The sequence below is a fragment of the Gadus morhua genome, chromosome 8 (genome assembly GCF_902167405.1).
Source record: "Gadus morhua chromosome 8, gadMor3.0, whole genome shotgun sequence".
In the NCBI taxonomy this organism is placed as follows: Eukaryota; Metazoa; Chordata; class Actinopteri; order Gadiformes; family Gadidae; genus Gadus; species Gadus morhua.
The window spans coordinates 5,190,575-5,217,563 of record NC_044055.1 but is presented as its reverse complement, the minus strand read 5'-3'; the positions used below and the strand labels follow the sequence as shown (position 1 = coordinate 5,217,563).

At 46.3% G+C, this 26,989-nt stretch overlaps 4 protein-coding genes across 9 annotated transcripts; 2 read left to right on the top strand and 2 right to left on the bottom strand.

The window, feature by feature from the left end:
- Positions 1-1,584: 1,584 nt before the first annotated feature.
- LOC115548278 (serine/arginine-rich splicing factor 11) lies at positions 1,585-9,659 on the top strand. 5 transcript variants are annotated; one of them, XM_030362795.1, is made up of 13 exons: positions 3,131-3,264; positions 4,132-4,188; positions 4,594-5,198; positions 5,488-5,603; positions 5,974-6,054; positions 6,159-6,196; positions 6,405-6,538; positions 6,699-6,777; positions 7,508-7,630; positions 7,736-7,828; positions 8,268-8,351; positions 8,464-8,638; positions 8,729-9,659. In XM_030362795.1, exons 3-13 carry the CDS (start codon positions 5,192-5,194, stop codon positions 8,903-8,905), a joined length of 1,107 nt encoding a protein of 368 aa, XP_030218655.1. In that variant the 5' UTR covers positions 3,131-3,264; positions 4,132-4,188; positions 4,594-5,191; the 3' UTR covers positions 8,906-9,659. The 5 variants fall into 5 exon arrangements, with proteins under 5 accessions (XP_030218651.1, XP_030218652.1, XP_030218655.1 ...); XM_030362791.1 differs by lacking the exons at positions 4,132-4,188; positions 4,594-5,198 and adding an exon at positions 1,585-1,867; XM_030362792.1 differs by lacking the exons at positions 4,132-4,188; positions 4,594-5,198 and adding an exon at positions 1,746-1,867 and having other exon boundaries at positions 8,464-8,632.
- On the bottom strand, positions 9,208-18,774 carry LOC115548275 (ankyrin repeat domain-containing protein 13C). Of its 2 annotated transcripts, XM_030362789.1 has the most exons (14): positions 18,472-18,774; positions 17,836-18,257; positions 17,687-17,728; positions 16,728-16,832; positions 15,044-15,129; positions 14,724-14,769; positions 14,415-14,481; positions 14,092-14,236; positions 13,177-13,308; positions 12,505-12,666; positions 12,033-12,112; positions 11,678-11,776; positions 11,201-11,301; positions 9,208-11,067 (listed from the first exon to the last, which is right to left on the bottom strand). In XM_030362789.1, the coding sequence occupies exons 2-14, from the start codon at positions 18,209-18,211 to the stop codon at positions 10,937-10,939; spliced, it is 1,572 nt and encodes a 523-aa protein (XP_030218649.1). In that variant the 5' UTR covers positions 18,212-18,257; positions 18,472-18,774; the 3' UTR covers positions 9,208-10,936. The 2 variants fall into 2 exon arrangements, with proteins under 2 accessions (XP_030218649.1, XP_030218648.1); XM_030362788.1 differs by having other exon boundaries at positions 17,836-18,774.
- Positions 18,775-19,260: 486 nt separating this feature from the next.
- znf830 (zinc finger protein 830) lies at positions 19,261-21,770 on the top strand. The gene has a single exon (XM_030362803.1). It carries the CDS (start codon positions 19,343-19,345, stop codon positions 20,468-20,470), a length of 1,128 nt encoding a protein of 375 aa, XP_030218663.1. The 5' UTR covers positions 19,261-19,342; the 3' UTR covers positions 20,471-21,770.
- On the bottom strand, positions 20,681-26,721 carry efcab14 (EF-hand calcium binding domain 14). The gene is made up of 9 exons (XM_030362800.1): positions 25,966-26,721; positions 25,688-25,836; positions 25,402-25,547; positions 25,144-25,242; positions 24,588-24,698; positions 23,238-23,399; positions 22,993-23,065; positions 22,705-22,842; positions 20,681-22,315 (listed from the first exon to the last, which is right to left on the bottom strand). Exons 1-9 carry the CDS (start codon positions 26,139-26,141, stop codon positions 22,137-22,139), a joined length of 1,233 nt encoding a protein of 410 aa, XP_030218660.1. The 5' UTR covers positions 26,142-26,721; the 3' UTR covers positions 20,681-22,136.
- Between the last annotated feature and the right edge of the window lie 268 nt (positions 26,722-26,989).

Here is a 26,989-nt window from a genome sequence, read left to right as displayed (position 1 = left end):
TTACCATAAGAAGGGACATTTTCCAACGTTTATTTTTTTTCAGTTTTGTTGACATTTGTGCAGTTGTATGGCTCAATCGAAAAAAGTGTTTTGTATTCGATATGATTCCGATATGATATATGCTGTTTCACATGTACTACTAGACAAATACCATTCTTGATGCGTGCGCTCATTAAACACATTTTTTGGGAATGCTCGGGCGACCTCTGCTGGTGAATATATATATGAATAAAAAAACGGTTACTGTTGCAAAAAGTCCAGGCACTAAACAACGTACTTTGATACAGGTAGACATCATTGTAATGGCCATATTTTAAATACAAAAACTACTGAATCTCAATTGTGAGGAAAAAACTGCAAATGCAGAAAGCCAATGTTCTTTGTTTATTTACAATAGATGCATAGGACGGACCCAGCTTGTCGGGCGCAATGAGATGAGGCGTATTGCTCATGCAGGGACACCTCGACACTCAGCTAGGAGGAGCAGGGGATCGAACTAGCAACCTTCTAGTCACCCGCAAACCAGCTGAGCTACTGTCGCCCGGATCCTCTTTCTGGATGCGCTTACACCCAGACGTGGAGGAGAATCGCTCCTCATCTTAGTCACTAGACCCTGAGCACTGCCTCTTCTCCACGGGGGCCCCGTCGCTAGAGTCCCCCTACTTCCCCGAAGGCATCCCTCCTTTAGGCTCCTTCTTCCGGAACTGTAGGCGTAGCGCGGTGAGGGCTGGAGCCGGTTCACCGCCACCCGTCACGGACCAGGGGCTCAGCTCTTTTGGGAGAGAGAGACGCGGCCCGTGTGGGGCTGCTGGTTGGCTGGAGGGCGGAAGGAGGGAGGGATTTCGTTCCCGGGCGTTTGGGCTCTCACGGGGAGAATCGTGAGTGGAGAGGGGGCCTGGAGCTCTCCAGGGTTTTCCTCGAAGGATGAATCGCTGTGGTAGTCAAGAAGAGTCCTTGCCGGTAGAGGAGTGGCTCTCTCATTCAATTAAATTAAACCTTTATTTGTATAGCCCTAAATCACCGGTAGTCTCAACGATCTTAACAGGCCGTATATTTATGACTCCCCCCTGTACACCACCTCAAGCTGGTGTGTGGTGAGCGTTCTGGAGCCGATTGGCTGCCGTGCATCACCCAAATGGTTGCTACATACTGGTGGTGGTTAGTGAGGTCCCCCCCCCCCCTTAACTGTAGGCGTCTTTGAGTGTCTAGAAAAGCGCTAAATAAATTCAATGCATTATTATTTATTATTATATTGAAACGGGTCTTTCATGGCACCAATCCAACCAAAGGCTCCAAAACCAGGCCCTGACAAGATTCATCACTATGCTGATACCACAGCACAGCACACACACTAAACCTACGTCAGCCTTGACAGTGTAACAGTCAAATGCATGCGCTAAAGGGTTAATAATTACTTCTACTTCAGTGTACATCTAGTCATAACCATTTATGTATGCACACACAGGGTTTGCAAGCATACATACGATACGATGCATCGTCTGGATATGATTTGTATGGCCGACAGCAGGTTGTGATCCAGCGACGCGCGTCACTGTGCAACTGCACGACGCATGCGCAGTAGCCACCGGGGTTATCAATATGGTGGCGAAATCTTTGCAGCAGGTTTCTCCGTCTGCTGTCATGTGGATTTGACCTCCTCAGCGCTACGCGCCGTTGTCATTCGCCGGGGATCGTTGGAAGGGTCGCTTTACACGTGATTGTTTAGATATTTGCACTGAGAAAACATGAATTACTCCACGAAGGTGGTGCAAGTGACGAACGTGTCTCCGAGCACAACGTCCGAGCAAATGCGAATGCTCTTCGGGTTCCTCGGAATCATCGAAGAGCTCAAGTTGTTTCCACCAGAGTGAGTTTAATATTGCTTGATATTTTATTTAATTTTTTTAATTGTATTTAATGTAATTCAAAGCCCTGGTGTCATGCTTTTCGTGGTTAACGGACATTGTATTGGACCAGGCTGCGCTGTTTTGTTGTTGCGCTCTAGGATTGCGTAACTCTACCCAACATACCCGTTATCGCCGGTGTTAGGTGATGGGTTAGTGGTATAACATGGAGCGTGTTTTCTACCACCGCCTAATTAAAAACGCAATGCATATTTGGCCTTATTGACGTGCACCCTATCGGGTACATTTGGATCTCCCTCTCTGCGTATCTGCTTGTTCGCCTTATCGGTTGCTTCAACGATATCCTCACGTTCAATCCGACTCTGACCTCAAGGCCTGACCGTCTCTAACAAGACTCAATGTATTTGATCGTTCCTTTAAATTCTTAATCAGAACATCAAATGTTCGTATTAAGAGTCATTCAATTCAAGTTCTCTCTCATCTCATTTTCGTCCGCTTATCCGGGGTCGGGTCGCGGGGGGAGCAGCTCAAGCAGGGGGCCCCAGACTTCCCTTTCCCGGGCCACATTCAATTCAAGTTCTCAGTGGAAATTACTGTTTAATTGCCAAGTAACTAAATTCCGACGACACTAATGGCCTTTTCAGTTGGGGTCATCTGAGAATAGCCGAGGTCTAGAGTGCATCTCTTCAGTTGTTTTCTTTATCATGGCTGAGACTACATGATTCTGTAGTTGTACCTGTTAACTATGCCCGCTTCATTAGATGGAGAAGAACTTTATTAAACCTCAAGAAGGGAAATTCCCTTCAAAAAACAGTCCAGCAGCAATGGAAATCAAAGGATAAGATAAAATACAATAAAGTAAATAATAAATAAATAAAATGAAATAATACAATACAATACAATTCCCTTGTAGTAGGCGTCCCCTTACTGTTTGACTGGGGGGGGGGGGTCCATTTGTAATATATGCATGCCAATGCCATGATGACAGAACCTTCTCAAATATAATATGACACAATGTGAACGATGAAAGCAGATACACTCCATAGGCACCCCAAATGTTTACCTACATTTTTGACGATTAATGCAATTAATTAATCCAGGTAAACATAATCAATTAAAAGTAAATCCCTAAATTGGTGTGTGAAGTCAAGATCCATTTTATTATCTGGGAATTTAAGGATTCAAAGTATGTTCTTCCAGATGATCATATTTGTATCATCTGAATACATAACAACATATACGTATATCTATATTTCTCTCCACAGTGACTCTCCCATGCCGGTGACATCACGCGTCTGCTTCGTGAAGTTCCAGCAGCACGAGTCCGTGGGCGTGTCTCAGCACCTCACCAACACGGTGTTCGTGGACCGCGCTCTGATCGTGGTCCCCTTTGCAGAAGGTTGGTGGCCTCTTCATGTGCATGTGGGGCGTGGCCATGATTGGCTCAAAGGGCCGCTGTCTCTAGCCTGGGGGTGGGGGGTGGGGGGGGGGGGCACCTCATTGAAGCGTTTGAACCATCCCACCTGTCATCGTTTTAAGCCACCTGTTTCCCTTTACCTGGTGGGGATTACAATGAGAGCTGCCCAAAGTAGTATCGGGAATGTCAGCCATTTTTGCTACACCTTCCCACTCGAGATAAGATCTTCATGATCCCATGCCTGAGGTGTTGAACGCAGATTTCTAAACTCAGGATTTTGGTATAATGTGTCCTACTGAAAAAACACATCACCAGTCACAATATCCAGGACACCAAAGTGTGCTTTACCGTCTAGAATGTGATGTTTGCCGAGCCGCGTATGCTGCAGATAACAAGACAAATGCACCCAGAGCAGATGTGTGTTTACATGCTTAACCATGCATTTTATTTCTCCCCCCCCTCCCCTCTTCCCCCCCCCCCCCCCCCCCCCCCCCCCCCCCCCGTTTTTGGACTCCCCTGTGATAAACTTCTCTCTGTTATTTGTTTGTGTGTGTGTGTGCGCGCACGTGTGTGTGTGTGTTACTTTTGTAGTGGAGAAGGCAAAAGCAACCCCCTCGTTGATGGCTGAAAGTGATCCTCTGCCCGCCAACAGGGGATTGTAGACAATTGCAAAAGGCCAGCGAGCATTCCAGACCCCCCCCACTCTCCCCCCTCCCTCTTTGTGTCTTCTATGCATTTTCTGACTTATCCCTCTCTCTCTCTTCTCTCTCTCTCTAATCTCTCTCTTCTCTCTCTCCCTCTTCCCCCCCTCTCCTCTCCCCCTCTCTTTCTTGTGTTTATTTTTTCAAGGTGTTTTCGATTTTATGAACTAGGGTGGGTGTCGAAGAAAGAGTCTGTGAGCCATGGGTCAGTCCACGCAATCAAACCGAAAAACACTGACGCACTCCCAAAGCCAGTAACATTGAAGAGGGTGTTCGCTCAGGACACGCACACAAAACCGTCAAATATAGCAATGGTGGCGATGCAGTAATCCCGATAAGCTAACGAATTAAGATTAAACTGATTACATAACTGATATAGTCAACTGAAATAGTAAACCATGTGAAAACGAATTGTATGCACCATCATGCAGACGACACTCACGGCTTAATGTCAGACGCTTGTGATGGCGCATAACATTGGGAATATTTAGCACGGAAAATTATACCCTAAACTTTCCAAATGTTCTGATTCGTCATAGATGCTTAGCTGACTTGACACGATGTTAGTGCAATTCTCTTAACCAGGTATTTTTGTTGTTGTGTTTTACAGTTCTTTTTCCTGGCTCTGTCAGTCGTGTTTACCAGAACCTGCTGAAATACCACCCAACAGTTTTGTCTCCTGCAACAAAATTCTCTCTCTCTCTCTCTCTCTCTCTCCCTCTCTCCCTCTCCCTTCTCTTGTTTTAAATGTTGTCATTGTTGTGTGTCTGTTATCAGGGTGTTTGTGTTCTCTGGGCACTGCAACTCTTGGGGGTTTTCAGGTTTGCTTGACTATGGTGATCCGCCTTACACCAATTCAGATTGTGAAATTGCAAAAAAAAAAACATGTACAATTGTGTCTGGAACGTTTGTGCAATCTGTCCACTCTTTTCAACTACACAAAGCTTAGTTAGGTGACGCAGAGACAGGTAAGGGGACTACAAGTCCTAGTAGACAGCAGACGCATCACCCAAAACACACTTTCCTTTAGTGTTAACTGCTGTGTCTTTTGATATCGAAGTTTTGGGTGAGTATGAACAGCCTGTCAAAGTGTTGTTGCCAAATCCCCTGAAACTCTCTTTTTTTTGTGTATCTCGATTTTTTTTGTCTCTGTGTGCTTTTAGTAGCGATGCCGCCCCCGTGAGTCGCTTGTTTCAGTAGACATCAGTATGAAAAGTGAGGGCACAACCAACTGGAGAGGCCACTGTGCTTGCTAACGTTTGGTTCATGACTTAAAAAACATGTTCAGGTGATATACCCTCGGCAGTGTTCAATTGGATTAGTGTGATAGTGTCCCAGCAATAGTTATGCTACTGCAATGATAAAAAAATATATATATACGGAAAATAAAAAGATTGTGAAGCCTGTATTGTTTTTCCTCCTCGAGATGTGGCTGAGTATTTGAGAGTGGATGCAGTCGTTGGCGTCCCCTGCGTAGTCTGACGCCCGTTTGGTTTCTGTCTAGGCTCTATCCCGGACGAGGCTAAAGCTTTGTCGCTGTTGGCGCCGGCAAACGCAGTAGCTGGAATCCTACCCGGAGGGGGTCTTCTTCCAACACCCAACCCGATGCCCAACCAGCATGTAAGACCCCCCAAGCCACCTCCATGCTTGGCCATTGCTTCATTCATTACAAACAAGTAGCGGTTGGTTTCATTAACTTAGAGTAAATACTTTGTTTTGTAATTCAAAAGCCCTTTAGTTGATGCGAGAACAAATAGATTTCACTAGTTTGATGAGCTATTTTTGCAATTGCATGCTTTTTTTTACATCACGTTTAAATATGTTAGAATTTGGTGTTGCTCTCAGTTTTTTTCGTATATATGTGCCAGCTCAGTATATTGATGAAGTGTGTTCAACAGAAGGGACCCAACAACGTATGGAAGGAAACAAAGAAGAGTAAACAAGGATCTGACGTGTCTAACTGTCATTCTTTTCATTTGTTTTGTCCCAGATGGGAGGGAATCCTTTCGGCGGTCCGAACATGGATGCAATGGCTGCTTTTGGATTTCCTGGTCCCAACATGAATCCCCAGGTGAAGTGTTTCCAGAGAAAGCACAGGGCTCCTCCTGGGCACCTGAGATAATAACTTAGAATATCTTAACAAACTTCTTAACTCTACTTGTCGTCTCCCAATAGGCTGCCGACCAGCTTCTAAAGTTCATGACTGATCCTAAGTAAGTAATGCGCGGTGGGTGAAATTATTCTAGTGATGATCACATCACACACACATGAATGCCTGAATTTTTCACTCATGTCACCCATGAGCTAATCAAACCTCAAAGTCTCTAACCATCTTTGAACTACAATCTTTCTACAAAAACGTGCATCGTCTGCATATGACTTTTACCTTCTCTGCACTGATCCCAATCTATGGTTGTCTAGACTCAATCCCATGGCAGTCAACATGAATATGAATGCCAACATGAAAGCCGAAGCAGCCAACAAAGAGATTGAGGAGGCTATGAAGCGAGTGAGGGAAGCCCAGTCCCTCATCTCCGCAGCCATCGAGCCGGGAAGTAAGTGGAAGGGAACTGAAAGTAGTCTCGACTGCAGTCTCTCGTCCAGTCGGTTCGGTTGTGTCTGCACCCCTCAGGCTGTTTAGCACTAGGGTAAAACATGTATGCGTGAATAAATGAATGAATGCGTAACCCGGTGTTGATAATGGTTCTGCTGCAGATAAGGAGAGCAAGAAGAAGCACTCGCGATCCCGCTCCAAGTCGAGGAGGAGGAGATCCAGATCGCGTTCACGGCGCAGGTGAGTGTCTGTTATAGATCCACTTTAATGCAGACTCTCATGTGCGCCGCGTACTTGACTTGATTAGTTTGTGAAGACGTAGGGAAGCGAGGTACTGGACTGCTACTCAATAACTGATGTCGATGTTGACGCAGGGCCTGTTTGTTGAGTTCCCCTAGACTCTGCATGGCCCTTACTCCCGCTGCCAAACCCTTCTATACACTTATTGTATGGTGTACGACGTCCTTTCACTTAAAAACAGCACTTAGCATTGTTTAGCTTCTTATCCTAGCTATCTTTGGTAGTGGAGTCGGCTTAGCTCTGGAGGTAGAGCAGTTGTCTTGCAACCGAATGGTTGTTAGTTCAATCCCCAACTCCTCCTAGCTAAGTGTTGATGTGTCCCTGAGCAAGACACTTAACCCTAACCGCTCCTGACCTGCTGGCTGTCGCTTTGCGTGGTTGACTCTGCCGTCGGTGTGTCGATGTGTGTATTAAACGATGTAAGTCGCTTTGGCTAAAAGCGTCTGCTAAATGCCCTAATTGTAAATCTTTGTTGTATTCGGGGAATGGGTTAACCTAACCTAACAATTGTTAATACTTGGCACTTGGATCTATGTACCCTTACTGTACCGACAGAGATGTACTTATTGTCAGTCGCTTTGGATAAAAGCGTTTGCTAAATGCCTTAAATGTAAAAGTAAATGTTTGACCAGCCAGAGCCAGAACCATTCTTAAGTCTCTCGTCTTGCAGGCGTTCCCGGAGCCGATCGAGGCGACGCTCCAACTCCAGGAGCAGGCGGCGCTCCAAGAGCCCCCGGCGTTCCCGCAGGTCCCACTCCCGAGAGCGAGGTCGAAGGTCACGCAGTAGATCCAGGTAGGACTCGACTCGATCATCGCTTTCGACCGCGCTCCCGCTCGTCATCAGATGTCCTGGGCCAATGAGACTGGAGCCAGACTTCACACTGAATCTCATTCGCAGAGACCGAAAGAAGGAGGAGTCGGCGCGGAGGAGATCGAAAACGCCGCCAAAGAGCTACAGCATGAGCAGGAGATCCCGCAGCGTGAGCACGCGGTGAGCACCGCATTGGGTGTCGCCCCGATGGAGTCCTAGATCGCCTCTCTGCTCGTTTCATTGTCTGCGGTTATGACCCTCAAATCTAGGGGATGGACGGGGTCACATAAACTCGTTCAGACTCTGGGTTTCAAGAGTAAACACAAAAGGTTTATTGTACCGACCAAAGTATATCGATCCCCAAAGAAGCTATACATCATCCTGTCGAGCCTGGGCCCAAATAGTTAACCTAACCGACTTATGATATTTTATTATTCACACTAGTACCCCCAAATCCAATTATTAACCCTTAAAAAGTTTGATATAGGATCATTATAACAAGAACATTCTTTCTGATTACGCTAAAGAATAACAAAGGGTAAGCCTAGCTCCCTAACTCAACAAAAACAGGAGACAATGGGGCACCAAATGAAAGGCCTTTTTGATTTCCGTATTCCAGGAGACGCAGGAAAAGCCGCAGCACCAGCCGGTCGCCGAAGAGGTCCCCTAAGAGAAGGGTCTCCCGGTCCCCGTCTCTGAGAAGGTGGGTCCCCCAAAGCAATAACTCGCCGCTGCACCCCTTCATCCAAGCCCTGTCCGTCTGCAGTCTGGGGGTTCGCTCAGTATCGTAACGCGCCTGTTTCACCTCCCGTCAGACACAAGAAGGAGAAGAAGAAGGACAAGGAGCGAGACAGGGAGCGCCGGAGCGACAAAGACCGCCTCCGCGAGGAGCGCGAGCGATCAGCCAGTAAGAAGAAGAAGATGAAGGACAAGGACCGAGAGCGGGAACAGCGAGAGAGGAAGTCCGACGGAGAGAAAGGCGATGTAAAGGTTGGCGTTACATCATGCAAATGTTTAGCCATTTCACCGTTTTCTTTCATGTATTAACGCATTATTTCCCCCCCCCCTCCCGCCTCAAAGTTGCAGATCACAAGGAACTACGACGAGGAGGAGCAAGGCTACGACAGCGACAAGGAGAGGAAGGAATCGGATGACTCCGGCATGTCGCCTCACTCGGTGGACGGCCGCAGCAACGGGCGCAAGCATGCCAAGGTCAACGGCGGTCTCCACGCCGACGACATGGACGTCAGCGACTGAGTGGGAGCTTAGTTGGAAGTGCCTTAAGGCTGAGTTATAGTTCCACGTCGACGCAACGCAAGGGGGTTTACTGATTCATCACGTTCTTGCGGACCCTCCTTGCGTCCAGGGCCTGACGTGCGCCTCCCAAAAATTGTAACCTTGCGTCGTGGCGACGCAGCAGCGGGGGCTGTGATTGGTCCGCTCACTAAAACCCGACACAGAACCAAAACAGGTTCACGTCTGCGTGGTCCTTCCGTTGCGTCGACGTGGAATCATAACTGAGCCTTTAGGGACTCGACACTGTGTATCACCACCCCCCCCCCCCCCCCCCCCCCCCCATTTACGTTTGTTGTTGACACAGGTTATGTCATTGTGTTTTTGTTCCCTCCCACTCGTGAATTGAAGTCAAAACCTGAATTCTGCTTCGAGATGTGATCGGCGTCCCTCACACGACAGACTACTCTTCCGCCACTGGATAGAAACGAGATTGTCATTTCTATATACGGTTCAAACTGATGACGTTTTCAGAAGTAGCCCCCTTATTCTTTCTCCTCCTCTTCGGATATTATCTATAACTGCAGTCGCTATTTACATTCTTTTTCTTGAGCTTGTGATTACGATTTTCAGTTGCTGTGACATCCATGTGAAGTTGTGCAGAGCCTCTGTTTAGTGCTGCTCCTTCTCCAGCATCTAATCACCATGTTGCTGCTTTGCTTGTTGAAGTTTGAACATGTTTTATCATTGGTTTTATATAAAAAGCCTTCCAAGGGAACCCACTGTTTTTGCTTTCTTTCAATTCCTCTGTAGAGGTTAGAAGGAGACTCTCTATAAAGCATGCAACAATTAACTTGATGGAGTCATTAGAAATAACTTGATGTGCTGGTGCTTTATTTAAAGGGGTGTCAAGTTTATAAAGCTTTTTATATATTTGAGATGAGACATCTGAAAAGGTGAAACTATTTCCAGTCTTGACAATTGTGGTATCTTAAATTAATGCAATTAAATGAATTCTGGGGGAGTACATCAAGCCGGCAGCCTTGACATTTTTAACGGCATGAAATGCTTTACAATATTTAAGTTTCTTTAGTAAGATAGCACATACTTCTAAAAACGTATTTATCCAGCAGGACAACATAGCCAGGGCATGCTTCAGATATCAGTGCAGTGCTATTACAACAGGTACTCTGTTATTGCATCTGGGTTTAACGCGCTCACAAACCCCCTTAATACGTTACAGCTCACACACACACACACACGCACAACTGAACCCATACAAACACAGCGAGACAGCCAAGAGGTAACAGAAGCAAACCTGAAGATACAGGAGAGAGAACCCTGCGCTGGAAGAAAAGGCCTGGGTATTGAACTGTAAGAACTGTCGTTTTATGCCAAACTTTAACCCCCACCCCTGATTTAAAAACATTCTGAAGTTCTGTAAATGTATTGCTACACAGTGTAGATCCTCGGAGTAAATTGTACAGTATATACAACACAAAAATGTAAGCTTATTGGAGTATACTTTAGCTGTAGGACTTGATGTAGTGTTTGAGTGAATCCTTCAAAAGGAAAAACAGTGCACTTTCAGAGGAGCAGACCGAGACAAAATGAGAACGCTTCAAATGGGTCCTCTGAGTGCCAGAAATGGACCAGACCAATTCCATTTCTGAAACAAGGCCAGAGACCTCAAAGTGGGTCTTCTGTCACAGGAGAAGATAGCAGCACAGAGCAGTGGTAAAACTTGTTCGAACGGTGAACAGAAAAAAGTTAAATACAAGACTAGTGTGTGAAACGTCTAAAAACACGTCGCTTATGTGTACCTTTATGTTAAATCTACAACGGACAATAATAATGTGAAACTAAAATGAAAGATCCCTTTAAAACAAATCACAAAAAGATGAACCATCCCTCAATTCTTCTTCTGCTTCGAAAACAAAAATGTCAGTCGCTGGTCTTCTCCCGTCATGGGGAGTTTGCATCTCGACCCCCCCTCGTTTCTTCCCCGCCTTTTCCGCCAGGGGCCCTTGAGGTGCGGACAGAACACAAGCACGATCAGAGATCGGGGAAGCGACTGGGATCTTCCTTGTATTCGGCGGGGATGGCGAAAATCGACGCCTCGAATTCACTGTAGCGGAACTCCTGGAAGGTGACGGTGGCGGTGATGGTGGGGAATACCGGGATGTCTGCAGGGAGAGAGAGAGACAGAGACAGAGAGAGAGAGAGAGAGAGAGAGAGAGAGAGAGAGAGAGAGGTCAGTTAGGAGAATAGCGACCAGTTGGCTATGGTGAACTCTTCGGCCCAAACACCGCCACATACCCAGCTTGACGGGGAAGCCCGGCGGGAGTTTCATCTGGACGAACTCTCGGAGTTTGTTGAAGTGCTTGAACGGAGCCACGACCTCCAGGACATTCAGTAACCTGGATGAAAGTGAAAGTAAAAAAAATATTAAAATGAAAGTGAAACTAAGAAAATTCAATAAGGTTTCATCTAGGATCCATCCATCATAGTGATCCTGTCTCCTTCTTTACTGACTGCTTTGGGTATTCTGCGGCACAAACCATACTGTCTGATTCATTCCCACTAGACATTACACAGAGAGTAATTGAGGCTCCTGCTTTGCGTTAGAGAAACAGTAAAATATCTACCTGAAGCCACGTGTACCGTATCCCAGAGCTAAATTTCCTGACACGAGTTATTCATCGAGGGTGGCTGCCTTTCTTATTTTACCCACATATTTCAAATGCGGGGAGGCACTCGTACGAGAAGATCCAGACAGCGAGACCAAGTACTTACGACTCGATGCCCAGTGGGAAATCCTGGCTCATGGCTACGGTCGCTTTGAAGTTCTTCTTGCTTTCCTTGCACACGAGTTCCCTCCCCAGGTGAGGGGGCCTGGGCACGGCACAGAGGAGGAGGAAGGGGGGGGTGTTTGCTTGGGTGGAATCTCATTTGTGGGGGAGAACATTGATAGTGCTACCAAGCGACCTAGCACGATGAGGGGTGGGCCCCATGTAGTGCTTTGAGGATAGCTACGTATAATGCAGTGAAATATTGTTGTACTCCAAACGTCTATATATAAAAATAAAAAGAGCTTTGATCCCTGTCAGACGTACAGTCGATGTGAAACCCTCAGCAGGTTCAAACGTACTTTCCGTGCTCCGCCGTGATGTACTCCTCCCAGGAGATGGTGTTGGAGGACGGGGCGGTGAGAGACTGCCTCCTCATCGGCTGGTGACCCAGAAGAAATAAAACAGATGTTATTAACACACTAATGAAGACTTGGAGAAAAGGGTGTGTGTGTGTGCGTTATTCCTGTGTCTGTCGGTCTTTCCGCCTGTGTGTGTGTCCGTTATGCCTGTGTGCCTGTCTGTGTGTGATGTCTGTGTCTGTTACGCCTTTGTCTGTTATGCCTGTGTCTCCGTAATGTGTGTGTGTGTGTGTCCGTTCTGTGTGCGTGTGTGTCCGTTCTGTGTGTGTGTGTGTCCGTTCTGTGTGTGTGTGTGTCCGTTCTGCGTGCATGCGTGTGTGCGTGTGTCCGTTCTGTGTGTGTCCGTTCTGTGTGTGCGTGTGTCTGATCTGTGTGAGAGTGTGAGCACGTGTGTGTGTGTGTTTGCACTGACCTCGAAGCTCTGCTCGCTGATGTTGCCTCCCTTGCTCAGGCTCTCCATGATGGCCTTGTTCCTCAGGATGTCCTCCTCGCTCAGGTGCTCTCGCCGCTTCCTGGACTCCAGCACCAGGCCGTTCACCGCGTAGAAGTCCGCCAGGAAGTTCCCCACCTTCTCCTGGAGGTGGTAGAGAAGAGAGGACGGAAAACTGTTAAAACGCTAACATTCACCCATTCCCACCCTGACGGCGGAGTCACCCATTCAAGGCGACAGCCAGCTCGTCGGGAGCAGTCGGGGTGAGTCCCCTTTGCTCAGGGACACTTTGACACTCAGAGCTAAGAGGAGCCGGGGATCGAACCAGCAACCTTCTAGCTACCAGCCCACACTGTCACTTGGACACAGATATTTGGGAGGTGGGTAGATGCATCCCTCTGTGATATGCTTGCTCTTTTATCTTTTTAGATCCATTCCATCAGTTTAACCTTTAACATAACACGATAATAGCTAACTTATAATAGTATAAGATTAGCCGTTCAGTTAAAACAGTAAAAGGACCGTTATAGCATATAAGGGCGTTATGTAAATGCTGAAGTTGCCGTTGCAGTGTGTGACACATGCACTGTTGAGTTGACTGCATTCGCCTTGAACCACCTAACAGTACAGGCCGTGTGAGTGTGAGCTGCTTACGGTCTTGTCCTCTCTGAAGAGCCAGCCGATCTGACTGCGGGAGAAGGTGATGGACTTGGTGGACAGCGTGGCGGAGTAGACGTCGCTGCTCATCAGGATGTCCACCTCCTCCTCCGTCTCCATCTCAGACTCCTGGGGGGGGACAAGCGTGGTCAGTGTCGCCAACACGGTCTACAGAGCACGACCGTTAGGTTCTGCGTGGGGGTGATGGTTAGATCAAGGCACTAGGCCAGGGTTAGGGGTTCAATCTACCACGTTCTCCCGTTTATTAGATCGTACGAGTGGCTTCTGCTCTCTTACAAACTACACTGTTCAATGAGTAGAAAAATATAAAAAAGCCAAGGAGACTAAACGCACACCAATGGACGTGCCAGAGTTAACTGTTAAGTAGAGGGCAAGCGAGGGCAGGACAGAACAGAACAGGAGACAGCTGGGCAGGTGGGAGCGGAGAACCTGACAGGTAGAAGGGTTCCCAGGCAGAACACCGGAGTGGGGTACGGCAGAGGGTAGGTCAGAGAGAGGGGGCCAAGGACTGGGACATTAATACTGCTCTTTTAATTAGTGCAGCCTGCTACTGTCGAGTACTGCCACCCATATGCTAATTCATAAATCGTAAGGGCTCAGCGACCCAAGGTCTTGTTCAACACAGTGGCCGCATCCCACACAAACCTTAAGAGAACTTTAAAAGGCCGTTTGTACTTTCAAGGGGAGAGATGTTTTTTAACGCTGGCGGCCAAATTCAAAGGAAATGATAGATCGTGCGGCTCAAAGCGACGGACTGTGTTGTAACGTGCAGCTTAAAAAAATAAAAAAAATGTATGGTCGACTCGGTGGCGGGACTACAATGAAAGTCTACGACGACGGGGGGTCATCTTCTGGAGAGCGGCGCCAGTGGGTGGGCGGATCACGTCTCACCTCGTGGTGTATCCTTTGGTATACTTTGGCCTCGTTATCCAGCACTACAAAGGACTGCGCCGGCTCGGCGTCGCCGCTGAAGATGAAGCTGAGGTCCCCGCGCTGGCACTTCATATCCGAGAAGTCTATGAGCGTGGTGTCGAGCCTGACGAATCGACAGGAGCGGGGAGAGACAGGCAGACACACACACACACACGGAGCGATAAGGCGGCGATTTCATTTTTTTGTTGCAGCGCATTATCAGAGACCCCGTGAGCAACAGCGTTGTGACGGGGGGGGGGGGGGGGGGGCATTTTGTCTGCGACGCATCTTCAAAGCCTCACCTGATATTGTTCCCCTGCTTGTAGATCTTACAGGCGTCAGACGGGAGGATCCGGGACAACAGTGGGACTGTGGCGGGAACGCAAACATGGTTAGTGTCGTTTGGAGAAGTTCAAGGAGAAGTGGGAAGTTCATGTTTGCTGCACTCATGGTTTGTGATAAAGCGCCATAGGCCATGTGACACAGTGGAGCACTGCATCAGCCTAGCCGATGCACCTCCAGGTATTTTGGGGACATTTCCAACTAGAATTAACACTTCTGCGAGGTTGCAGTTTGTTTTTTCTTGCACCGTTCAGCAACAAAGGATTTACCCCAACTCTGGAAGTCCCAATGCAGCTCCAAGTAGAAGTCCCCGAGCTGTGAAAAAGCAATTAAGAAAAGCGTCAAGACACATCACAACCCGACGGATGAAACCCACACCGACTCATTTGGATTTGAAATTTACATCCAGTAACAAATCCTACGAGGTCATCCGTGCAAAAAATCCTGTGTCATTTCTACAGCTACAGTTCACTCCACTCTTTTACACGTCTAAAAAAGGACTGAGGGGATTTAAACAAGAAGCGACAGATTTATTAATGGGCAGGGTCAAAGATCCCGATTCATTTACGGTGAAGAATACGAGGCTTACCTCCCGCAGAGCGTTCAGTAGTTTGGGCCTCTTGTCCTCTACGCTCTCTCTGGACTGCTGCTTTAACTTCCGCAGTATGGCCGTGACTGAAGAGGAGGGGGGGGGGGGGGGGGGGGGGGGGGGGGGGGGCAGAGGGATACAATTTAAATGGAAATCTCACTTCACACACACACACACTATCCAAACACGACAGTTTCTACTCTTTAGCAAACATCGTCCATGTCTAACGATCCACTATACACACGTCCTCTGCTCCCTGCGGAGTATTAATGCCCCGCCGAGAGTCAAGCGTTCAAAGCTACGGCGCGGCTACGATGAGCAGCAGCAGCAGCATCGTCGTGCCCGTTTGCCCATCACGAACGACACCCTGTGGCTCCTGACCACAGGGAGGCGTAGTGCCCTAATAGCCCGGGTTACGAAGAAGCGCTGACGGAGCAGGAGCTCCCGGCAGGGGGTGGGCGGGGGGCCGTGATGAGGCGCCGACGTGGAGGTCTGAGAGCAGCCCATCTGTGTGTCTACACAGGGATTCGTCTGGGTGTTTTGTCATCTTGTCTTTGTGTAACCTTGCTTGGAGTTATTGGCTGTGTCCGACCTCTTCTTGCCCTTCCTGCCACGCCATCAAATGCCTCCTCTCTCTCCTCCCCCCCCCCCCCCCCCCCATCGCTTCAGAGTGTCGTGACCTTCCCCATCGCTTGAGTCCCAGTCCAGAGACTGTCTGACTGCCCGATCCGGCAGAGCGCGTGGACGTGCATACTAACGTATTATTTACCTCACGGGCGCTACGGGCCCTTCCAGAAACGACGCGTGTCCCCTGTAGCAATTAGTCCACCTCATGTCAAGACTAGACTAGACATGTGAGCACTCGATCCGCAATCTCCATCGCTCACATGAGGATCACGATGTGGCCCAGTGTTTTGCAGGGTTTATCACCTGTCGTTTGTCACATTGCATCAGCCGTCCCTCAGTTTTAAACCCAGTAGCATCGTAAAAGCAGGTCGGGAAGACGGCAGTGAACTCAGGGCAGTTCCAGCCCGTCTGTCAGACACTCGCATCATATAAGCATGCTTTATCACACACACACACAATGAATATATGACTATATGATAACAAATCCCTCTAGCACTGTGTGGCAGGACAGGCCTTAAGGTTAGGAACGATGCAACGAAAGGAAAAACACAGCCTTGGAATACAACCCAATTCCCTAAGAAAACCAGTCATCAATAACCTGTCTGTGAGTAACATGCACTCGTTTGCTAAAAGGGTTTCATAGCCTTTGTCCAAGATCCAACATAAATCATGATGATCTAACATGAGAAGTCACTGAAATGCATTAGTGGTCGACTCAATAAAAGCTTAAAAGGTGGGGATGAACCAAAAGCGAAGCAAATATTCTACTCGCGTTACTTGGGTAGGGTTGCTTGTGGGAAGCGTAAACCTTTTTCACTGAGAATTTCCAATATTGGAACCTCAGAATGCCGAATTTGCATTGTTCACAGGAGCAGAACGATGCAAATGTGAGTAGCGTAAACCAGGTCGTTTGAGGCCATTCAAGCAATCCACTGATAATTTGCGTCTTTGCATTGAGTTTCTATGTATTCGCACCCGCGCCTGCGCTCTTGGTGTGAACACACGGTAGGAACAGGGCCAGGCTATGGGTTGAAGAATAGAACGTTTAATGGCTTACTCAATTGCCGGTCACCGAAGCTGATGGCCTCAGCCAGAGGGCTCCAGCCCTGGGCGTTCTTTATCTTCACCGGGGCGTTGTGTGCCAGCAGTAAAAGGGCACATTCTGGGAAATAAACATGAACCAAAACAGTTATACAGAGAAACTCCATTTTGTTGTTTTTTCTGTTGAACTTATGTACTTTGGATATTGTAAATCTGTCATGCATGGTATTAATGGAAATCAAAATGGAAATTATAATAATAAATAATAATAATACATTTAATTTAGAGGCGCCTTTCAAGACACCCAAGGTCACCTTACAGAGCATATAGTCATCATACATTTTTTAAAAAGCAAGACATTGTGGAAAAAATAAATAAATAAATAAACATAAGCAATAAGAAATAAATAAAAAATGAAATGAAAAAAATGGAAATTATAAATGTACATTTACGTCATCTCTCATTCATTCTGTGCCAGTTACAACATTTGACACTTTTCATAGATTAAACTAAATGATGTAGTTCATACAGCAAGTCGAATCAGATAAGGCGTTTTGGGGCAAATTACTTTTGCAACTGGAAATGTTCAACCTTATAGCAAACTCGGATGGATTACTATACTACTTTACAATCACACCATCCGAAAATACACTATCGCTATGAGTGTAATCAATATTAGCAGACTTGTATCCGTCAAAATGCTGACACCTTGTCTGAATGTTAACCCAGAGGTCACAACGGACAAGTGCAACCGAAGCACATTGAGACTATTCCCATAGGGAGTACTGGTGTCCAAGCGCTGGGATTGTTCCATTTGGGTCCCAGTCAGAGATATGCATACACAAAAGACGCATCAATAATTTCGAAAATAAAGAACATAACATGCTGATTTTATGGAATCCAACACAAATTCAAACATGATCACCCATGAATACATGAACCACCCAAACGACAACTAATTGCATCAAACTTTACCTTTGTGACCCAACATCACAGCCAGGTGAAGAGGTGTATTTCCTAAACAGCGAAAATAAAGCACACAATTCAAAACAAATACTCACAATTCAGTCCAAGTGCCAACATAACATCACTTTGCATATTCATCAACCACAGACTAGACTCACCGTGCACATCCTTCTGAGAGATGCTGTGCACTCTGATGAGGGAGGAGAGACGCCTCACATCCGCCTTGAACACGCACTCGTGCACGGGGAGCTCCAGCCCCTCCAGGATGATGGGGTTCTTGTTGTCGTCCACCAGCGCATGGCCGATGGACGTGTGAGCGTTCAGGTTGTTGGCGTTGGTGTTGGACAGCTGTTGCTGGGAGGGCACTGACTGCTGCTGCTGGAAAGCCTTGTTGGTCTTGAGGGGGTTGCTCTCCATGTTGTTAACGGTGGTCCCGTCACCATGGGAGGACTCGTCGTAGGTGTCCATGATGTCGTCATTCTTGTTGGGTTTGTTGTGGTCTTTCCTCAAGGTGCGGATCTTCTCCCCTGTCATCACTGGACTGCTACAGCCGAAGCGATTTCTTAATACGTGAGGGGGGCTGGAGGAGTGATTGCATTAATTTGCAAAGCTACTGCAAATTAATGTATGCAGACATGTAACAATAGCTAACAAAACGGCGATTAGAGTCGTAGTTTCACCGGCGCTATCGGATCCACCTGCTGTGGAGCTCGCAGTGTAGCGGCAGCGGCTAACGCTAGCTTGTATTAGCTAATTTAACAATATTACGGTCGACCACGGAACAAGGGGCTTACCTCAACAACAATAAAGCATGCCCACTGTAGAAACACGTCACTTAATTTGAAACCGAAACCGCTACATCGTTTTCACTGACATGTTATTGGCGGACCCACGATCCAAAATGTCACCGATTCCTGCGCTTTGCAGCAAATTCCAATGAACTGGATGATAGTGGCGCCTGGTCACTACACACCGACGCAGATACCGCGAGACTTGGGGCACCCTCCGCGCGATTCTCGCAGCGCACCTTTTGGTCCGTTGGTTGTTGAAATCAGAATCAGACAGACACACACATCTACTTTACATCTTATTGTAATAACAGTTTTAAAAGTATTTTATGTACACAAGAGTATAAATAAATAGGATTGGTTCCTCAATAGCCACATAGCAGTAACAATACAAGATCAATTATATAAAGATAAGTACAAATAAAGATTAAAAAAAGCTCTTCACAATTAATGTTTGAAGCAAAAATGTGCAGAAACAAAGTTCGTCAGTGTGCATACTGCATTTACTACTGCAAACACAAATACATGTTGAATGAAGAGTCGCAGTCATGATCATCATTAGATTTCTAAACACAGGTTCGGATGTCTTGCGCTATGCACATATCTGGGCTGTTGGTATCCTTAAATGTAGGATTTCATTGTTTATGTGAATTGTATCAAGGAGAAGTGAAGTTTTAGCATCAAGCGAACCACTCCATCTATCCATGCGCATCTCTGCTGATCACTCAGCTCGTATTTGTACTTATCTTTATTTATTTAATCTTGTATTGTTGCTGCTATGTCACTGTTGAGGAACAAAGCCTAAGAATTTGACTTTTGTGTACTACAATAAGATGTAATAAAAAGTAATTCCGATTCAGCTCTGTAACGCTCTGTGATGCCTTGTCTACGTCATAAACCCGCGTCGATTTGTCTTCCTCGCAGCAACTGCTGCGTTGCTATCTTGAAAGCTAACTTTTTTTTCGAAAGGATGGCTCCCAAAAAGGCGAAAAAGGTTATAAACCAAGACGAGCTTCGACGTTTAATGCGAGAGAAACAACGTCAGTCAACGGATAAGAAGAGAGTGGAGTCTCCGTACGCCAAATACAACAGCCTGGGCCACCTCAGCTGCGTTCTGTGCAACGCGCCCGTCAAGTCCGAACTGTTGTGGCAAACTCACGTTCTTGGAAAGCAACACAAAGAAAAGGTGTCCGAGTTGAAGGCTTCCGCCCACACACAACCACAACAAAATCCGCTCCTGAAGAGGAAGACCCAGGAGCCCGATGACAGCGGGAGGAAGGCGAAATCCACGAGAGGCGAATCCTCTTCTTCAGCGATATCTGATGATGTCTTCAAGAAGCCCCATCCGAAGTTACCCACTCCGGCTCAGAGATCAGCCGGGTTGAGTCTCCTGGCTGGGGTCTACGATGAGGACGAGGATGAGGAAATGGAGGAGGGAGGAACCAGCGCAGAAGATAAGACGAGTGGTACCCCAAACCAAGGCGATTCAACAGCCCCCGCCGGACTCCCAGACGACTTCTTTGACAGTTCTCTCCCCACGACCCCCACTGTGTCCCACTCTGGCTCCATCATGAAGGCAGACGAGCAGGAGAAGAGCGTCGAGAAGAAGGGGAACAGCGCCGAGTCGCTGCCCGAGGGCTTCTTCGACGATCCGGTGAGAGACGCGAAGGTGAGGAACGTGGAAGCGCCCAAAGATCTGATGGACAAGGAGTGGGACGAGTTCCAGAAGGAGATCCGCCAGGTGAACACCAAGTCTGACGCCATCGTGGCTGAAGACGATGAGGAGGGTCGCATAGAGCGTCAGATCGAGGAGATCGACGAGCAGATAGAGTGCTACAGGAGGGTGGAGGTGTTGAGAGACAGGCGGGATGTTGTGAAGAATAAGTCTGTCCAAGAGAGCAACGATGACAAGGAAGCGAATGATATGGACATTGAAGAAGAGGACGAGGAGGAATTACTTCGCCTGTTGGCTCGTGACTGGAGGGCGAAAGGTGCCATGGCATAGGGCATATTTGACTTTGCAATGTGTTCATAAAGCCATAAGTTTGGACATTGAAAATCACTGTACCATGTTGTCAGGTATCCATTCTACGTGGAGTTGTTTATTACCAGAGAAGTTCCTTTTTGTAAATACCTTTGCCAGCAGTAAAATTAAAAGGATTTGTGTTACCTTTACATTGAAGTCGTTACACCCATTCACATTTTCACAACCAGACATTTTTAATTGTTTATTTATTATATTCACAAAAATCCCACATTGAAACTATCTCCAATAGCAGTTAAGCAGAATAATTAAAATCAGACATGGTAAAATATAGCATTCAAATCATTGTCCTGCGAAAACAAAGCCAAACTATGTTAAAGTGATACTTATTTTATCAGGTCACAGAATACTTTTTTAATGTACAATCTTCTGATTTGGACCCCGAAATCTGTTAATCTCACGTAAAAACAAATTATACAATTTTTACAATTCCACGCTGTGCAATAAATAATTGTTTACAATGCTGCAGCAATATGACAACGCGTTCCAGCGATTACACAAGGCCCACAGAGATGGACTGATGAATCTCTAGTAGAGATCAGTGCTTCTAATACTACCTTTTCACCAGTAATGAGTAGGCTTTATCTTAAATATACTAATGCAAAATTTGAAGACAAGGCAGGGGTAAATCATATTTTTGTTATTGCCAACATTCCCAATCGAATGAACAAAAGATTACTGTAATATCTGCTCACAAGTATTGAGATTCTTTTTTGAGGATGAGAAACTGTCAGTGTTGGTCATTTCAGCTATATAAAACAAGATCTTTGTCCTTTTAAAAACAAGCACAACATACGCTTATCTGTACACTTTTTTGTTATTGCTACATATGACTTGTTGAGTTACCCCCTCAAAAGTAATACCAAAGCGAGTAGCCATTCCAAACCTAAAAACTGCCTAAACTAGAAAAGAACCACAGAGGCTATCGGCAAGATGCAAAGATAAGGATACAAATAATACATTCTGATGGAAGAAACTGGAAAATAGAAACCAATGGGTATGACTAACTGGTTCAGTGGGTTAGGTAGGTGAGCTGAAAGAAAATAACATGAGGAATGATTGACATTTCTATATTTAGTTTGTTATGATGGTGAAAGAAGGTTGCACACTGGTGCTTTCGACGGGTCAAGTGAATAGACAGTGAGGGGTGGGGTCGCGTTTCACTGACCAGCTCAGTCCTAACGCCTTAACAGACACCGTCGAGGACCATTTAAATGTTACAAGACAATGTAGGAATGAGAAGTGACCCCCCCCCCCCCCCGAACATGAATGAGTAAAACAATACTATAGTATTCTAGATTAGCGCAAAGAAATATGGGGGAAAAAATAAAATAACATTGAGACTTCCAACGTGTACATTTTTGCAGTTTCCCGGGAAACATTAGCTCCCGTCGGTGTGGGGGTCAGGGGGTTTAATGTGAATTAAGGTGAGTAGAGGATGGACATGCGAGAGTCACTGTTTCACAATCAGTAAAGAGAAAAAGGTTGTTCATAGTCCATCAAAGAGCAGCTTTCTCAGACATGGGGGATGGGACCCTACTGCATACCGACCCTTCATCCCCCCTCCACCCTACCCCCCCCCCGTCCAGTTCCCATACTGTTCACCGCATCTCCACCACGACGTGGCTCACAAACCTGCGGCCGACCTCAGCTCGGCCAGTGAGTACCTGCGGTCCCCGTCGGCGTCAAAGCATTTGGTGGTCCGGCTGTTTGGGAAGGTGGCTCCAAAGAGGTTCCTCAGCTCTCGGTACGAGAATCCTGCCGAGCGGTGTCGCTGGTCCAGGCTTCTGAAGACAGTCTGCAGATCTGTTGGGGAATTATTTATTATTGTTATGCTATTGCAAAAGTCTTTGGCAATCGCGCCCCTTTGGTGTTTTAAGAAAGATGCTAAAACTCAAACTATATTTACATTGACACTTAGGAGATGCTTTTATCCAAAGCAACTTAGCACCAAGCACTAACAATCCCTAGGTTAACCCATTCCCCGTATACAACAAAGATAGCTAGGATAAGATGCTACACAAATGCTAAGTACTATTTTGTGTTAAGGGTTTGGGTAAGAGGGGTGCGGCCCTATTTGCACACAAGCTTTATGCATCATATGAACTAAAACGTTACAAGAACAGTATGGCATTTGGTTCAATAAAGACAACACACTAAGAGTACGCTAGCAAAAGAGAGGGGAAGAGTGTGACCTTGAAATGAGCGGACAGAAGGAAGATCGATGATCTTGGGGCATTCGGTCTTTGAGCTTCTCCGGGAGCGCTTACGGGACAGGAACTGAGGAAGACTGGTCGTCTGCTCCCCTGACGCTGCTGGGGCTGGGCTCGGCTCTGATGGAGAGGGATGAAGTAAATGTACACTTCAAAGTAAAGGTATAACAGGTAAAAAGTAATAATAAAAAAATATATAAACATAAATAAAAACATCTTTCTATATATATATATCTCATCTGATTCTTATGAACATGAATCAATACACACCAAGTACATTCACTGCATAGGCAGCAACAGGATCTTCTTTGCTGTGTGTCACCTCTGCCACTATCTCGGGGTCCTTTGTCCAAAAAAAAGACAAAATTATTAACAATAACAACAACACAATGAGAAACGAGTGAGAAGACAGTGGGTCCGAGCCTAAAGACACAAATGCTAGTCAAAGCATCCCAAGGCAGTCCAACCCTCTCCAACTCCAGTTCAAAAATGGTACATCAGTGGCCTTGACTCACGCCTGGCGCCGGAGCCTGTCTCCCCCGCTCCAGAGAGGACACCCTCTGGGACAGGTCGGTGGTGGTGGACACCAGGCCGTGGATCTGCTCCTGGGTCAGGGTCCGCTGGAGTGCCTGGGTCCTGTTGGTCTCCTCCACTGTTTTCCTCAGCTCTGTGATGTCCTGTGCAAACACAACCATGTGATCAAAGATTAGCAGAGAAGCACAGAATGACTTAATCAACGTTTGCCTCGGCTGGGAAACATTTTGCGGGGGTTCAGTTGGATATATTTAAAGCTAAGGGTTGAATATTTGTTGTTTTAAATACCAGATATGAAAATGCACTTACTGGGGTGTTCCGATACGGTTTATATCCATTATACATTTGTATTTTACTTGTATGTTGCAATCAGGGCGTCAATGAAAATGAGAGCCTGCTCTCAATGGCCTTCCCGGAATAAATAAAGGTTAAATAAATACAATTTGATAGCGGACCAAAAATAAATAAAAAGTCACAGAGACTTAAATAATTCTGGGTATTTCTGGTAGTTTGTTTTCATGGTTTCAGCCGAGTGGAAGAGGCTTGATCTTCCTCAGAAGTACTCGCAGAGGTTCCTGCTCTTATTTCACAACCAAAACATCTTGAAATGTCTGAGACATGTGACCTAGTTTTTCTTGGCAAACAAAAAACCCAGGTTCTTAAAATAGAGATTGGCACTCGTTTCATGCAATATGGATGAAAGTAAATCTGGGGATAAAAAACAAGACAGAACTCTTTGAACCCACTGAGTATTTCAATGCGAGCTAGACGAGAACGGTAAAAACTCAAAAACTAAGAGTGACTAAACTGGTGGAATCAATCAGTGGTTTATCTCTCCGTTTTGGAGCCAAGGTGCAATGCATCCAATGCACGTTTTCCTACCAGTTCATCAAGAGCTGATTGCCCTAATTTCTTGATAAGCAAAGAACCAAAGTACACACAGAAATACTTATAGTAATGCAGAGTCAGGGATACAAGATTGTGTTGACCCCTTCATTAGGCATGTCAAGACATGAAAATTATCGTCAGTGTACAAACACAAATATATGACGGATGGTGCAACGAAGCTCCACAAATTAACACCAAGGATATAAATGTATATTAAGGTCATATACCAGGGGAGTGATACATTGCTGTACCATTGACTTGGTTATCTGATGTTAGTGAAGAAGGTTACAATTTACAAATAGTTGCATAGAAACCGTGTTCTCAGTATGGGCCATGAGTCAATCCCTGAGTATATCAGTTTAGTTCTCTCAAGGTGCGTTCACACCAAAAGCGAACGCGCGAATGACAAATTTGCATCGTTGAAAAAAAGGATGCATGTTTACCATTGCCTTCTTCGTCTCATCAGCCTCTTTCTTCTGACTCTCCAGAGCGGTTTGCATATTTTTCACATCATGCTGCACGCTCGTCAGTGTGCTGCCAATGGTAGCGACACTCTGCAGACCACACACAAAACAAAAATCAGGCCGTCAGGATTCTGAACTGTCCACTGACGTCAGCTGTGTCACACTGCATTCCTAATTATGTCTTAATCGGTCCGTGAATAGCACCAGTACAAAATAAATATTGAATACACACACTCTCAGGCCCTTCAGCATGGAATGAGTTTCAGAATCGATGAAACAGTGCGAGGTTGTCTCACTAAGTGAATATCAGACAATGGGGACGGATTCGGTGTTTGTTGAAGTGTTTCAGGAAGTTGTTCCTGTTGTATGTCTTGTGTTTTAAACCAATGTGTTTCAGTGTACTCTTGTGTAATAGATGATAGCGCATTGATTCCTTAGTTCTTTTTCAGTTCTGCTATGCCAGTGTGCATACATTTGAATAATTACCCCTTCCACCATTGAATGTTGCTGTGATCCTATTGATCATATTGCCTACCTTTTGGAGCTCCTCTACTGTAGTTGGAAGGTTGATTAGATCTGAGGCCGATTTAATGTTTGCCTTCAAGTGGTTGACTGCAGTGTCCAGTAAACTGATCTGGAGATAAATAATACATCAGGGGGAATAAACAAACAATAACACAGTCTGTTAGAAAGATCACACTTGCTGGACCACAAAGGTACTCCTCCCCCCCCCCCACATCATCTTTCAACTTGAGGCCTTCATTAGGAACATCCACCACATGCTGAAGTTTACCTTTCTGTTCATCTCTGTCAGGTTTGACCACAGTTTGGCCAAACCCCTGTCTCCGCTTTCAATCTCTTCAAGCCTCCTTTGCTTTGTTTTCAGATCCTCGCTCAATTTTGGTATTTCATGTGAAGACGTTTTCTGGCTGGATTCCACTGGAATCACATCATATAATATATTTAAAAACAGCAGTATGAAACCTATGTTCAACCATGTATAACTGCATATCCAGGGCCATAAACATCAGAATCGAAAAGTGTAATTTGATGCAAGTTATAAAGTAAGAGCGTCTTACTAATATGCAGTTTTTCTTTCAGAGAGTCCAGATCTTGTTTCAGTGCAATCTGCATCCATATGAGCCCAGCACAGGCCATGACACAGGCGGCCAGGATGATGAACAGAAGCAAGGGGTAGCACACATTGCAGCACTGCGTGTAACTTCTCCTGGAAAGAACAAGAAGCACACGACCAAACGAGAACGACACCCATGAATACTGCAAGACCTCATCCATTATTGATGCATATATTTTTAGACCAGGCTGTCATCATGGCGAATGAAAAGTCATTACTCACTTCCCGAAGGAAACAGCGCTGCCCATGTTGCTGAACTCATCGGACTCGGACTCGGATTCGGACTCGGAGTCCGGGGGCTCGGTCCGGAGCAGCCGGTGCCCGGTCCCCTTCTTGGTCTTCTTCTTCTTACTGTCCCCGAGTCCGATCAAAGCGTTTAGCTCCTTCCTCTTCTTCATCTTCTTCTGGGGGGTTAGCGACCCGGCCGAACCCGATTTGAACCCGACTAAATCCAATGTTTTTTCCAGTTTGATGAGAGGTTAGCAGCTGATCGTGGTGCTCGGGTTACGGAAGCCGGGTGTTGATCAACACACCTGATGTGGTCCTACCCAGCCCTCTGCTGCTGATCGACCTGTCCGAGCCGATCTGAGGCCATTCAACGTGACAATAGACACGTGTATTCGCTCAACGACATAACCATAGTCCTATGTTGTTGATCCTATGTTCTGACCGTAGTGATCGAGGGGATCTCTGTGTTGCTGAGTCGCTAAAGGAGCGGAGCTAATGACGCTAGCTCCACCGACACCGGGCCGCAGTTCACGGAGCCAGCTCACCGGGCTTTAGAGTCAGAAGCAGCCGCTTGTATACGGTGAGGTCTTAAGCTGAGGACCACGGCGAGACCAAAACGAGTTGAACCGGATAAAATGTGAACAGTGAACTCATCTGGTACAGCCGAAACTCACGGTGTGTTTTCCTTCACGTTCTCGCCAACCACCAGTCGTCTCAGTGCCTGGATGGGTCGGCTCAGGGGCGTCTCAGTAACAGCCGATGTGATTGGCTGACGGCTTTAGCCTACATTTATGGTATTCGTTAGGGCCCCAGCATGAGGTATGTAGTAGTACCATTGAGTAGCCTACACTATAATAAATAATATGCATAATATAATATATGTCATACTTTAAATCCGTCTATTTATATTCTATATCTATCTATCTATCTATCTATCTGTCTGTCTGTCTGTCTGTCTGTCTGTCTGTCTGTCTGTCTGTCTGTATGTATGTATGTTTGTATGTATGTATGTACGCAT

What these genes read in the sequence shown, in the direction of transcription:
- LOC115548278 (XM_030362791.1), top strand. Translation starts at nt 1,746, where the DNA reads ATGAATTACTCCACGAAGGTGGTGCAAGTGACGAACGTGTCTCCGAGC. An exon ending in AAGTTCATGACTGATCCTAA is followed by an intron (nt 6,197 to 6,404) that starts GTAAGTAATGCG and finishes ATGGTTGTCTAG; the next exon opens with ACTCAATCCCATGGCAGTCA. An exon ending in AGATCGCGTTCACGGCGCAG is followed by an intron (nt 6,778 to 7,507) that starts GTGAGTGTCTGT and finishes CTCGTCTTGCAG; the next exon opens with GCGTTCCCGGAGCCGATCGA.
- LOC115548275 (XM_030362788.1), bottom strand. Translation starts at nt 18,211, where the DNA reads ATGACAGGGGAGAAGATCCGCACCTTGAGGAAAGACCACAACAAACCC. An exon ending in CTCTCAGAAGGATGTGCACG is followed by an intron (nt 17,729 to 17,835) that starts GTGAGTCTAGTC and finishes TTCGCTGTTTAG; the next exon opens with GAAATACACCTCTTCACCTG. An exon ending in TACTGAACGCTCTGCGGGAG is followed by an intron (nt 14,770 to 15,043) that starts GTAAGCCTCGTA and finishes GCTTTTTCACAG; the next exon opens with CTCGGGGACTTCTACTTGGA.
- znf830 (XM_030362803.1), top strand. Translation starts at nt 19,343, where the DNA reads ATGCCTTGTCTACGTCATAAACCCGCGTCGATTTGTCTTCCTCGCAGC.
- efcab14 (XM_030362800.1), bottom strand. Translation starts at nt 26,141, where the DNA reads ATGAAGAAGAGGAAGGAGCTAAACGCTTTGATCGGACTCGGGGACAGT. An exon ending in CAGTAGAGGAGCTCCAAAAG is followed by an intron (nt 24,699 to 25,143) that starts GTAGGCAATATG and finishes TGTGGTCTGCAG; the next exon opens with AGTGTCGCTACCATTGGCAG. An exon ending in TTCTGTCCGCTCATTTCAAG is followed by an intron (nt 22,316 to 22,704) that starts GTCACACTCTTC and finishes ATTCCCCAACAG; the next exon opens with ATCTGCAGACTGTCTTCAGA.